At 43.7% G+C, this 15,000-nt stretch overlaps 1 protein-coding gene across 48 annotated transcripts in view; it reads left to right on the plus strand.

The window, feature by feature from the left end:
- The window catches only part of LOC122265824 (uncharacterized), a 125,542-nt gene that overhangs the window by 46,358 nt on the left and 64,184 nt on the right, over positions 1 to 15,000 (plus strand). For 10 of the 48 annotated variants that reach the window (XM_086532480.1, XM_043035257.2, XM_043035265.2 and 7 more), the window contains one exon: positions 14,785 to 14,829. The exons of 18 other annotated variants lie outside the window; for them this stretch is intronic. In XM_086532480.1, coding sequence (XP_086388606.1) covers positions 14,785 to 14,829 — 45 coding nt within the window. Of the gene's footprint in view, positions 1 to 9,996; positions 10,096 to 12,193; positions 12,320 to 14,784; positions 14,830 to 15,000 lie in introns of those variants that run through there. 20 more of the 48 variants (XM_043035374.2, XM_086532599.1, XM_086532656.1 and 17 more) reach the window with 5 other exon arrangements.

The following is a 15,000-nucleotide window of genomic DNA, read 5'->3' on the forward strand; positions in this document are numbered from 1 at the left end:
CTCTCTCTCTCCCCCTCCCCCTTCCTCCCTCCCTCCCTCCCTCCCTCCCTCGAACAATCTCCTATAAAGAAACAATACTGTAGATCGTACCCCCCCTCCTCCCCCCATAGCCCGGGTCCAGTACCTGTGATCCAGCACCTGTGGTTGCATAGAAATGTTTATTTCATGCAGCGTTGTAGTGCAATCGGACTGCAGACGCAAGGAATGCAGGACTTGGGGGGAAGGAATGCATATTAAAACTTCGAAGCAGAGAGGAGTTTGTGAAGAGAAAATCCTCCTGGAAGTTATCATGTGATTGGGGAAAAGAGATATGTGCTGTTAGCTTCCACGTCCTTGTTAAGCGTTAGGATTAGAGGATTAGAGGATTAGAGGAGTTAAGGATCGAACGTGGCAGTGGATAAGTGAAGGAAGTAAGCGAGGAGGAGGAAAGGGATCAGAAGGATTAATAGTAGGATCGAGAAAATACTGATTGAGTGGAGTAGGAGGGTAGGGGGGGTAGGGGGGGTAGGGGTCGAATGGTAGCGAGTGTCTAAGGCTGCGCTGGGGACACCGTAGGGTATTGGGATGGGTGGGGTTGGAGGAAGGGGGAGGGGGTAAAACGAATCTAGGATATGTGGTTACGGAGATGTTTGTGCAGGCTAGGGGAGGATGCGGGTATAACCTGCATCATCTCATCCCGAGGGTTAATTTCCAGTCGCCACAACACAAACATGATGACTGTAGCTTATGGTCGCCACATATGATGGAGAGCAGACTAAGACGTATTGCAGGTCAAAAAACGTACTGCAGGTCAAGCATTTACAGGCACATGTCTCGGATACAGGATGGTAGTAGAGTGTGTTCGCGCGCGCGTGTGTGTGTGGGAGGGGGGGGGTGAAGGCGGAGTCCGAGGGGGAGTTTGGCCTGTTATGAGATCATTGCAAAGCCCTTGCAGACTGGGACTTTGGTCGTTTTCCTCTTATGTGTTTTTGGAATAGGCTTTTTATCCTCGTTGCATAGATAACTACCTCGATATTGGCGATCTGTAACTCGAGTAGAAGGTATATAAACATGTTCAAAACAATAGTATAACACTCCTCCAGCAAGAGTATACCGTTGCTATGAAAACAATGCGGTTCCATTATAAAGAGTGACTCGTAGTAAGTAGCCCGTCACGCCAGGCTACCCGCTACCTCCGCACGGCAGCGACGTGGCGGCAGGACTCGGCCGTAGGAGGCTACCCAGGCTGTGCCCCGGACTGTGCTATCACGTGCAGGGCAGTACGGCCGCTTGTGCAGATCATGTGAATTGAAGTAAGCGAGAGTGCGGGGAGGGGGGAGGGAGGAGGGAGGGAGGGAAGGTGGGTGGGTGGGTGGGTGGGTGGGTGGGTGGGTGGGTGGGTGGGTGGGTGGGTGGGTGGGTGGGTGGGTGGGTGGGGGGTGGGTGGGTAAGAAGAGGAGAGAGAGGATAAGAGGGAGGAAGAGACTGAGGGAGGAGAAAGAGAGGAGGGAGGGAGGGAGGAAGGGAGTAAGTGGATGAATATATGTAAATATATATATGTATGTATATATGTATTTATATATATGTATTTATGTACATATGTATATATATGTATATATATATATATACACATATATGTACATATATGTATATATATCTATATATATTATATATATGTATTATATACATATTATATATATTATATATTATATATATTACATATTATATATATATTATATATATATATATATATATATATATATATATATATATATATATATACATATACATACATACATACATACATACATATACATACATATATATACATATACATATACATATATATACATACATATATATATACATACATATATATATACATACATATGTATACATATATATATATATATATATATATATATATATATATATATATATATATATATATATATATATAAGAGAGAGAGAGGGAGAGAAAGCCAGAGACAGAGACAGAGAAAATGCTGTTGTGAATGTCATCGAAACAAACTAGTTTGTGAGCGGAATAATGCCTCAGTTTTTCACTTTGTTTTTTTTCTCTTCCTCTTTTTTTTTACTCTATATCTCATCAGTTATGAACCGGTCTGTTTATGTCTTGAACTGGTATGAGAACCGGGGGAGGGGGGCCCTGGGGTTGACAAGGGTGGTCTCGAGAAGGGGAGGAAAGAGTGGGTGAAAACTAAGGGTGAAAGGGTTAGAGTGACGGGGGAGTGGAATGATAGCTTCGGGGTGTTCGGGGGAGGGGAGGGAGGGGGAGGGGAGGGGGTGCAAGAATGTAAGCGGGATGCGCGGGATTGTCTCACGAGGGAGGCTGGCGTGCCGAGATGGCGAGGGAGAGGAGGGAGAGGGAGGGGGGGAGGGAGGGAGGGTATGCGGGGGTGGGCGAGGGGGAGGTGGATCTTTGAAGAGGAAGGGAGGGGAGTGAAAGCCCCGGATATAGCGGCTTGGATGTGAGGGACCCGGAGGTTCTAGCGAGGGGGGGAGGGTTACAGGATGCACAGGATACAGGCATAAAAATCGCATATTTACGCTGGATGTGAAGAGGGCATGAGTATACGTGATGGAGAGATAATATTGTCAGCACGCACGTTATGAACGAGCACGAGTGTTTGACCCTGTCATTGAATGTTACGGGGCACTAAGTGGGCGCAGGACGGCTCCCGTGTTTAATTGGCATACACGATACAGCCCGGATGCAGTCTAGCCGTCAAGACGTGAATGCGCACTACAGTCTAAGAGCATCGACTGCGAAGGCTAGTCCTCCGCTTGCGGGTCCTCCTCTTGCGGAATTAGTCCCGTCATTAGAGCATAAAAACGTAATGATCATCCGAAGACAGAGGCTTTGTTGAGGGCCTGATTATTGCAGTGTTCTGACGGTTTTGCGCAGGGGGTGTGGGAGGGGGCAGCCAGCGAACACCTGTTCTACCCGCTATTGCATAAGGTCATATTAAATTGCACTGTCGAGGGCACGGAGCTCACAAGGGCGAGATCACACAAGAATTGCACACGACTTATGGCCTTCCGGAGGGGAGTTTGACAAGTCGTTCCTTGAAGGCTGATACGACCGAGCTTGTGCGTACGATTTACGACCTTGTGATTACGAGGAGTGAGAGGAAGCCAGCGTAGTCCACAAGAAAGCAAACTCCAACTGGTTCACAAAGACTAAGATGCAGGGACTAGGATAGAAAAAACAGCCCAAGCGTAATGTAATTGCCATGAGCTTGTGACTTTTGCACTCGAGTCTTTTTGCCGTGTGATGGACTCCTACTTAGCCTTGTCTTCCTTTGCAATTGCTGCTTGCCTGCCTGCCTCGCTGTTGCTTACGTGTTCATCCCATTGGCTGTGTAGGCTGAACTTGGTAAGCGAAGTGTTTACAGGCTCTGCGTCGAAGTGCGCGTCGGAGGGAATTACTGCTGTTCTTGAACTCCTTCCGCAGCACACGTCTCTGGGCCAATACGCGGCAGTGCTGGCGCTGCTGAGGCATTTGACGGACCCCAACACCTGGCACTTGGGCCTTCGGACTGCCCTGCGGCTCGCGGCTCTTGGACCCCAGGTTGGAGAATGTATGGCACTAGATAGCTGGCTTAAAAGGGCATCTCCTCTCCCTCTCGCAGTTCGCCTATTCTCGCCTCGGCGTTGCTTCACTCCCTTCACCCGTTAGCATAAGCGTTTCCAGAATAACAATGTCCGATGAAAGTTTACGTTGCGACGGTGAGAGGTCCGGCGAGGGGCTTGGGGCAGGGGGGCGGGAGCTGGTGTTAGGGGCAGGGGTAGTGCGTGCGTAGTGGCCGCCCTAGGGGGAGAGGAGGGGAGGAGGGCAGGTGGGGTGGGGATCAGGGAACAGGAGGGGATAGGGATAAGTGGCTCTGGGTCGCCCTGGAGTACTTTGTTTTCTCTATTTCTGTTTGCTTCCTTTTGCCTTAGAAAAGGGCCATAAGCATGAAATATCTTCATATTAACGATACCCCATGTAATCATGCATGGTTTGGTAACAGATGTCTTTCTTTGTGTCACATCTATTGTTGTGAAAGCAAGTTTAGCTTATATGTATTTGGTCAAAAAGTGTGTGACGCAGTTATGTAGACGTTAATGACTTATTTGATTAGCCGTTGGAGATATTGACGTCATAGGAACTTGATGGAAATTGAGTGCTAGCCTTCTAATGAAACTCATACGTTCATGAATATCATGCAGTGTTTGTTCAACGTTATGTTGAATATGCCATAGTGGTATTAAATGTTTCGCAGTAGGCTTTATAATGTAGGCTCCGTGTAAGCCTTGCAAGTGCTTTTGCATTTCATATGCAAGAGCAGGCCTTGCTAGACCTTCAGGAGCAAGTACCATTGTCCTGGAGACGAGAGGACTCAGGCAAGCACACGCGGAACAAGTCGCTTACTAAGCCTGGATTTCGCTGACGTCATTGCAAGTATATAGCTGACCTTACGCCGGTCACTATTCTAACTTATCGTCTGCGCCATGTGCCACGAAAGGTCATGGAATTGATAACGGTTGCATCATGACCTGCGTACCAATTAAGGTGGGGGCTCGCATTAACTAAGAAGTTAATGCCAGGAAGCTACTGATTATAAAAGTCGTCGAGAGAACGTTTTTTTTCAAGCGTGTGTTTCCCCCTCTGAGAGTTGAAACAGCGAAACTACGTGGAGAAAAAAGACAGAAAAGTCCACAAACCTACACGAAATAAGCTGATTGGAAGTTGTGACAACAGTATAGAGATCAACCTGTCTATATCAGAGGCCCGGGTTGAATGAAGGTTGTGGCGCGAGGATCAGAAAGCGAGTTAGTGCCGGTGCCAGTGCTACGGAGACTGGCTTGATTGGTGACAGTTCAAGGTGGATTATATAGGAGAGATAATGTTGAGAGTCTGTTCTCTCTCTTCCCCCCCTCACACACACACACACACACACACACACACACACACACACACACACACACACACACACACACACACACACACACACACACACACACACACACACACACACACACACACACACACACACACACACACACACACACACACACACACACACACACACACACACACACACACACACACACACACACACACACGCACGCACACACACACACAATTGAGAGAGACAGACACAGACAGAGACAGATAAAGAGAGACAAAGAAAGGAATTCAAAAAAAAGAGAGAGAATTCGTTTTTTTTTTTCATTCCAGGGTCATCATTGGAACATGGCGAGCACAGCTGTTCTTGACCTGCACTGAATTAAAATCAGTTTATAAAACCTCAGCAAAGATTCATTAGCATCCGCAGTGTTTGTGCTCAGCATGATAATGTTTTATGGATCTCACTTCCTACATTTAGTACCGATGGATACTAGACTGTACAGCCTCGCTAGCGGTTTCTAGGTTTCTAGATCTTGGGTTTAGGTTTAAATATTATGCAGATCTGTTTATATTTTTACTTTATTTCAGTTTCTCTTCGCGCAAAGTATCAATTGTAGAATAAACATGAAAACATGTATCTCTTTGAAGGAAGATGACGTTTAACCACCGAAGCAAGTTCTAAGACTCTGCTGTTGCTGTATTCATTATTCTCTCATAACGGTCCCAGTCAAATATTAACCGCCTTATATTCATCACTTCGAGATAATGGTTGAAAAAGGCGTAGTTAAAAAACAATTGATTTACGTTGGGCGCGCCGACATTATCGTTGGGTTAGGTGAGACGTAAGGCATCGTGGATACAATACAGACTGTTCCGTAGGTTAAGTGTTCTACGCCTAGATTTTATTTTGGGCGGAACCATATGTATTTTATGTAACGTAAGCTAGAAATATATTACATTTATTGCATCCCACGGCTTTCTTCAGACTTGTAGGAACATTGTAGCATGCTATGACGCCAAAGCAAAGAGGAAAGGGAAGGTATCAGGCACACGCAGGGAAGACTGCTTGAAGGCTACATAAACTCGTGCCTCGGGTTCTCCATTACTATGCGAGTGTCGACCGCTGACAAATGAGTGCGGGACTTACTCAGTGACTGGACAATACCTGGAGGTCACGCTTGTCCCACTTCAGCTTAGCGAGGGGGAAACCTCTGTCAAACAGCTCTGGTTTAATTACTCGGTTAGTTTTGTGATTTGGGATGGTTGGATTGTACGGATATTTGTAGAGGAAACTGAAGGTTTGTGGGTAGGAATTACTCATTAGATTATTATCAAGTAGTGTGATTTTATTGATGAATTTCGTTTTTTTTATCGCCTACGCAAAGGATCTTTATAAGAATATAAAAAAGATCGCAATTTTCAAATCCCCAGAATATTTTATCCCCAGGTATACCTTTTATTACATGAAAGACTAAATTGCACGCCCACAAAATAGAATCAGATATAAGCCACCCAACGGCCGACGCTCCATATCCCCATATAAATATTTTTAAGATGTTAAATTTCATTCTAACGTAGTTTCTTGCCTTCCATGTAAAAAGCGTCACAAAATGAATGATATAAGAAACACCACAGGCCAGAACACCTGATATTTCGAACCCCCACTAAATGGACCGAGGCTTATCGGCAAGATCGCAGCAATTTTTTATTTTTTCGCGTGCGTCTAGGTAACTAGTATAACCCTAATTTGTACCGGTATGTGGTCAGGAGGGATGAAGGTCGACTATTGTAATGACTGCCTTATCCATCAAACGCCAAAGGAATTTCAAGTTAGATATTTACGTTATATGCTTGTTCAGTTAGAATTTGGCGGGAAAAATAACTGATATATTTCTTGAAGTTAAAAGACTCGTGTTGTGTGTTTTTGCCTGCATATCAACAGAAGAATATTTTGCCATTCCTAAAGAAAGATACTGATATTTACTAGCTACAGGAGATCAAAGACCGCGCTTTGCGACCCAAAGGAAAGATATCCTCATGAGGGACGTTTCAAGGAAGAGCACTTGACGCTTTGACTAGCAATTCATGAACCTGCCACGGCGGGAGTTACGAGTATGACAAGCCGACTCGCACGTGTTTACGGTGTGACGTCACCTTCACCTCAAACCATAACCTCTCTACGGATTGATACCTGGAACTGCCTTGTCATTTCATGTCATTTCGCTCGACATGGCGGTTTATATATCTTTTATGTGTGCGATTACACAAAACCCCCGAGATATTTGTTTTATATATATAGATAGATTGATAGATAGATAGATAGATAGATATTATGTTGTTATATAAGTGTGTGTGTGTACGTGCGAACATGTATATATATATGTGTGTGTGTGTCGATTTCGATGTAAATATTTATTCCTGTATATAAATATTTGCATCCTTTTTGACATAAATATCAAGACGATTATTCCTCACAAATTTCTATCGCTTAAATGCACGTAGTGATCAAGGTGATACGTAATCTGGTTATTGTCTTAAGCAAAATATCAAACCACGAAGGTCTCTTGTGCAGTCTGCACTAAACTTCACGCTCACGGTTTAGCCTTTGAACGCACATATTTTTTTTCTGTTGAGCATATTAATCTTGAAACTACGGTCTATGAACAAGGACAAAAATCGTGTAGGGCTACCAGTAGTAGACCCAGGAAGCAGCCATAAAAAGAGTCAAGGATGCGATATCCCTTAGAAGTGTTCAGTCCAGCCTCAGGATGTAAGTCCCTGTGTCATAGAGCTTCCTGGGTTGAGGCGAGAGTTTGGCTTCTTGGTTTCGCCATGGAGACGCTGCTCGGTACTGGCGTGAGGATAACGATTATACTTCGACGGACAATCACTTCAGACTTGCGATGTAAGCAATACTGGTCAAGTGTATTTGTTCATTTTATTTAGTGAATGACTACATTCTCTACCGTGTTGATACAGATAGAAAAAAAAAAACACTTTTATAAAGTATTTGCTCATCTTTGTTTGAGAATGACAAAATACACTATTGTGTTGATACAGGAGAAGAAAAAAACACATATGGTGTATATATAGTGAGTTTTTATAATATCTTTGTTGATATACTAGTTAATTAAACTAAACATTACTACCAACAAGAGATGTTACTGATACGATTCGAATGTATAAATACCTACAGAATTAAGTATAATTCTGATCAAGATACAAATCGAAAAAAAAAATCCCCACTTGTCACAAAGAACTCATTATCACGAACATTTTTCGAACCACGTCCCGTTTACCGAGCTCATGTTATTTCGAAGACTCGAACTTCAACGAGGCAGTGAGGTTTATTCTCTTCGCTCTGGCTACCGCGACCCGAATGACTCTCTCTCGGACCGCTTGTTGCGCTAATGAGGGGCAATTAATCCTCACCGGGGATAATAGGGTTGTTATGGCCATGCTTAGGGTTTGGGGGCCTTAAATCCCTTGCCCTGTTTTCTTAGAGTAATTGTGAAAAATTCGCTGAAGAATAGTAAGAGAAACTCGACATACTCACACACTAAAAAAAATAAAAGATAGACTTATATTTATATAATATATATATATATACATATACATATATATATATATATATATATATTTATAAAACTGTATATGTATATGATATTTTTTCGATGTTTATTTTTGATCATTGTCGTCGCTTTAAAAATCACCAACATTCCTGAGTTAGGAAATATATACAGTAGGAAAACAATATATGTAAAATTCATAGGGGACCAGCAGGCGTGAGGTCCCCCTTGGTCCTCGTCGTAGGGTGCAAGACGCCTAGGGTGAAAAGGGTTTGTCCCTTAGACACTTTGTATATATTATTTGGCGAGATGGAAGCCTAGCGTATGTATGGAAGAACTAGGTTCATATTTTATTAATGTATGGCTGTTTACGAATTAATTTTGACTAAAGCAGTTCGTTTAGGGAAAACAACAGTAAAATTATTTCACGGAGGAACCTGTTGTCCCTAGTATCCCGATTGTATTCTCAATAGCAAAGGAGATTTCAAGGGAAGAAATGAGAATATTTAGAGATTTAAGGGAGAATACGATACAGCACGATATTTCATGAGCTCAGACCCACGGAATCGCGAACATAGAAAAGCAGCACAAACCGAGTATGGTGTTCTCGTTGGCTCGGAGGCGTTCATGTGGTGTCCCTGGGCCGGGCGAGCAGTGGTTGCGTGTGCCCCGAGGTATGCAACGACCCAGCTCACCACACCTGCACCTGATGCCCAGGGGCTCTCCGGTTCAGAGCGGAAGGGGGCAGGGGGGAGGGGGAGGGGGTAAATGAGATCCGTAGATAGGTTGTGCCGGTAAGTAGGGCGGCTGACAGATGTTATGGGCTTTTGTCCCGTGACGGTGTTGTTGTGACGCATTCGGACGGCAGCAGGGGCAGGGACGGCAGCAGGGGCAGGGGGGGAGGGGATCGACGCGGAGACAACACGTGGCCAAAATTTCTTGTAAGTATTTTTCCTCTGGTCTGATATGTCTTACGCTTTCCTCAAGACCTTGGAAATCTTTGTTCTTTTGTAAGGGAATGGTAATAATTTTTCGCGGCGGCGGATAAAAATAATTTTGTCTTCGTGCACTGACTTATGTGCTAAATGGAGGGCGCAATCGCTTCAGGGACATCGCCTAAAATACGTGCGTGGGTGGCAGGGAGATAGGGCGAGATGGGGCCACTTCAGGGCTGGTCTGTTTATGCGCCCCGGATCCCAGGGCAGCGTAGAGGAGAAGCCGTGTTTATTTCTGATGATGATCGTCTCTCAGGACTTGGAGAAAACTGACCTGCACGTGAGATGTAGGCGAGATGGAAGCCATTTAATACCCTTCCTCTTGCCTTGGTCTTGTTCTCACGAGTATACGGGGAATGGGATTACGTTACCGTGAATCCCCCCGCGCTACAGGAATCGTGTGACAGCCATGTGACACTCCTCGCGCCCTTGCCCCATCGGAAGGTCAAATGGCGTCCACTCGTCACCTGTATGATGGCTGGCTTGAACCTCGAGGTATGTGGCAGCAAGACATACCAGAGTGAGAGCACCCTGGCGAGTACACTGGCACGGCTCTGCGGTTGGCGCCAGCACAGTGTGGCGCCGGGCGTAGTGCTGGCGAGGCCCTGGTAGTGGCCGAGAGAAGAGTGAGCTCGTAGGGAGATGAAAGTGACGTCCGAGTGATGTCCAAGTGCCTCCCGTCGTTAGCGGAAATTGTGTGAATGCGATCGAGGAAGCGAGAGAGCGCGCCGCCATCCCGGAAGCTAAACCGCACGTGTTCTGCCCCAAACCAGAGAGAAAAGGTGAAACGCAACCAGGCTAAACTGTGACTCAGTTTGGCAGTCGGGTGCATCGTGTAAACTCGCGCTCGTGGAATATTCAGTTTACATGATTCATAGAACGTTATGGGTATAGCATAGCGAGTTCGCCTGCCAGTGTCGATAAGAAAATAAAATATCTGAAGCAAACGTACCTGCGAACACCTGCTTTGCCGTGTGGACCTGAATACTCCATTGTATTTATCATCTGCAAAGACAGCTGGTTAACGTCACATCTGGATATATCGGACAGAATGGCGCTTATCTGAATTTTTTTTTTTATCTCTTACACCATCCGTATGTGAATGCACTTGTTTGTATCGTGCGAATTCGTGCCGTGTTTTTTTTTTAGGGATGACGCCATTTCTGTGCTTACGCTGGGACTCACCTTTTGGGTGAAACATAGAAACGGTGGTTGAATTTGAAAAGAAATATACGATTACTTATTGAATAATGACACATTAAAAGATGCATCGGTTTTAGCTTACATATTTAATTCTTCATTGATGTATATATTTTTTTAATCTGCGTTATATTTCCAACAGAATATGATTATACTGTTTTTTTTCTTTTCTTTTCTTTTTTTGTGTGTGTACCGTACATTCTTTGTGTTATCGCACTTCTTAAACTATCCTCTCCCGCCCACACACCCACACTCGACTCAATTGTCCCCTTCCGCCTCATACTAACACTTGTCTTACTCCGTTACATTTAACTTTCATGTATTCCCTTGGGCCCGTTGCCTTGTCTATACTTTGCATTAAGACGCCCGACTTGGGATCTTCATGGAGTTCCTACGCTAATGGTCTGTCCTGTTAAGTTAAGAAATCGGTACATATATGTGTATTGAGGAGTATTGATGATGATAGTGATGGTGATGGTGGTTATAGGAATGGGATAATAGGGATGGCAGTAAGGAAAACATCATTATTGTTTATATTATTATCAGTAATAGTAGAATTGGTATTGATAATTCTGCTCTTGTCGTTGTTAACTTCACTACAAACAACACTTTTATTTAGTTGCTATAGATCACTTCTATTATTTCATTTTTGTATGTTTTATCCACGAAAGAACTAAAAAATTCCTCCCTTCTCCACCGTCTTGTGAGTCGAGCGCTTAAGTTGAGTTGCAAAAAGAGCTAAAATGAAGGACTGTCGCATTATTCTCCTACCGAAGAAGAGACAAGACAAGACAAGAAAAAAAAAAACTCTGGTTTTCTGCCAAGCGAATCAGCACGTTCATCTTATAAACATGGCAGTTACGTAGTCAGCAGTATCAGCTCGCTGCATATTTTTAAGTTTGGCATTTTAAAGTAGAATATGCATTATTAAAACATGTGTAAGCATCGATGTAGAGATTGTTTGGGATTATTGATGTTATTCTCACTAATTGTAAATTACCGAGACATTGGTAGGGATCTTTGGGTTATGGTTATATACACATTACACGTGTTTCGTATGTGGGATGTTGAATGTGATGTATGATCTACACAATAGTATATGAAATCACTAGTGCACCTGCCTGCAAGAGTGTGAGTCGAGCAAGCAACAGTAATGACATCACGCCTCTGAAACGGCAACAATTGATCAATCACGAGACCTCTCAGAAACAATGGATGGATTGTGATGATCCCGACCGCCCATCGTGCGAATTATTGATGCACTCGCGATAGGAACAATCATTCTGTTCGTAAATATAATTGCATTGGCCATGAATTAATGATGCAGTGAGCGGGGCGAAGACAATGCTGATGATAAAACAGAATGGCACGGTGACTGTTCCGAGAAGTGTGAAAGAAATTCCAAGATATGTCGTGGAGTATCGTTATTTTACTCAGCTTTCGGCCGTAGTTCCAGAGCAAGTGTTGAAAAGGATCCAAGATATATCGTGCCATATCGTTTTTTTTTTTTTTTTGCTCAACTTCACCCACAGTTCCAGGATATATGAAACAAGATTGATATGATATGATGTGACTTGGGTGGAGATTGTCTTAGTTATCGTGCGAAAGTGCGCCAGCTGCTATCTTCAACAATGAATTTCCTAAGGAATCTCATTCAGGTGAATATTCTCATTATGTTTTACTAACAACTCCACTGTGTGAACCTCCGTCCCTGTGGATAACTGGAATGGGAGAGAGAGAGAGAGAGAGAGAGAGAGAGAGAGAGAGAGAGAGAGAGAGAGAGAGAGAGAGAGAGAGAGAGAGAGAGAGAGAGAGAGAGAGAGAGAGCATGCACATAATGCAAAAGCATATGATCGCAAAGTGGATGATGACAGTGAAATTCAAGTACACATGGAATTTTGAAGAATATTTGCCTAATCATTGTACCTCCGGAAAACACTAGAAGCCACACCACACTGAGCCATGGACAAAGACTCACACATATAAACCGATTCTCATGCAAGTCCATTATTGAATGAAATTATGCTCACATACAAGCTCACATTCACATTTAAAAGAAATAGTGTGCGCACTGTTTATGTGCTTCCTCACACACCTTTACACATGTGTATATGTAAAAGTGACACGCGCACGTACACGTACACACGCACACACACACACACACACGCACGCACGCACGCACGCACGCACGCACGCACGCACGCACACACACACACACACACACACACACACACACACACACACACACACACACACACACACACACACACACACACACACACAAACACACATATACACACACAACACACACACAACACACCACACACACACACACACACACACACACACCACACCACACACACACACACACACACACACACACACCACAACACACACACACACACACACACACACACACACACACACACACACACACACACACACACACACACACACACACACACACACACACACACACACACACACACACACACACACACACACACACACACACACACACACACACACACACACACACACACACACACACACACACACACACACACACGTACACGTACACGTACACGTACACGTACACACACGTACATACACACACACACACACACACACACACACACACACACACACACACACACACACACACACACACACACACACACACACACACACACACACACACACACGTACACGTACACAAGTACATACACATGCACATGCACATGCACATGCACATGCACATGCACATGCACATGCACATGCACATATACACACGCTCAAAAAGAGAAACAGAAATGAAACAGTCTACCCTCCCGCCCTCCCGAGTACCCGTTTTCCATTCCCGTCACGGCATGTAAACAAAGCCTGCGGTGGAGAGAGAGAGACTGAGTAGAAAGTCGAGGACCGATTGCATCATTACCTCAGTTAACAGGTAGCGTATCCCTTGGGGGGCACGATGTCAGCTGTGAATGGAGTTTGAGTCGGGACTTGATTCGTGTGACTCATTGTATCCCCCAGGTAATGTGTGAAAATCGAGCGAGAATGAGTGACCCGAATATTAGGGTGGTGAGAGGGCGAGGTTCCTTCCCTTAGCCTGGCCTCTGACCCCCAGGACCCACTCGCTGTGGGAAAAGCTCAAAGGAAACACCTCAGTGTTGCCCCTCAACCTCCCTCAGGCACAGCGCACCTGCAGTCTTGCCTTGTAGACCAAGCACAAAGCAGAGGCAAAGTTTCTAGTGTTATTGTATATTTTTCTTTCCTTTTTATAGGAGAAACAAGTGTTTTTGTGCTGCAGGTTTTGATGTATGTGTAAAAGGTGCTTAAATACGGTGATTAGAAACCCACCTTTGTGATGTGTATTGATTCATGCTTTTTATTTCTTGTAGTGGAAGAGTGCTTCATAGAAGGACGTGAGCTATAGATTGGAAGAATATTAGTTGTACATTTTACTTTATTAGGTATAGAGATAGAAAAGACCGTGTTTACTTTTGAGGTTAGAGGAAAACTTGATGAGCTGAAAGTCAAGATTTTGAAGAATTACTTATCATTTACATGATGCATTTCAAATGTGATGAGATAAAGGTGTCTTTTTACACATACATGATTAAACATCTGAAAGAAACCCATAATTAGACAAATTTGAAGCCAAGAAGTCGTGGGGCAAATGAGCTGATAAAATGCTTGGAAACAGGTTTTTTACAAGAGGGACACCTGTATCCACAGGGTTAAAGAGGTCTGTAACAATGTGGTTTACCAGCTGGATTTCTGTTTTTTGTAAGACATGTTTTTGGCAAGGTAAAATGAAGAATGGGTGATTATTTAGCTTTCACCATTATTGTGATTATTACCCACACAATATCCTGTTTCCTTATCACTTTTGAGGATATTCAAGTTTGCAGTTAAAACTTTATTTCAGTTGATGAAGTCTAAAAGATCAAATGGTCTTTTACCAAATGTATACATATTTTTATAAAAAATCTTGACTTTAAGCTTGTTTAGTTTAACCGAAATATATACATGGTATATCCTGTATACACATAGGGTAGTGTATCCTGTATCTTGTTAATGTTTGGCTTTGTTCCTTAAATGTCACATGTTTTTGCAGGGTACCCAATCTGCCAGCAAGACAGACTCTGGGCAAAAGAAAAAGGTTTGAGTTTTTTTAAAGAAATGCCTGAATATTTGTTGTGAAAAGCATGGTGTTTTTTCTTAAATTTCTTTCAATAAGATTATCATCATTTCATATGGAAGAAGGCAACAGAGACATATGTTTCTCAGGAAAAGGTTCCAGGACACTATAAGCAATGCCCAACCATATGGA

The sequence above is a fragment of the Penaeus japonicus genome, unplaced genomic scaffold, assembly GCF_977035675.1.
Source record: "Penaeus japonicus unplaced genomic scaffold, GWHDUDI00000001_assembly GWHDUDI00000003, whole genome shotgun sequence".
Lineage (NCBI taxonomy): Eukaryota > Metazoa > Arthropoda > Malacostraca > Decapoda > Penaeidae > Penaeus > Penaeus japonicus.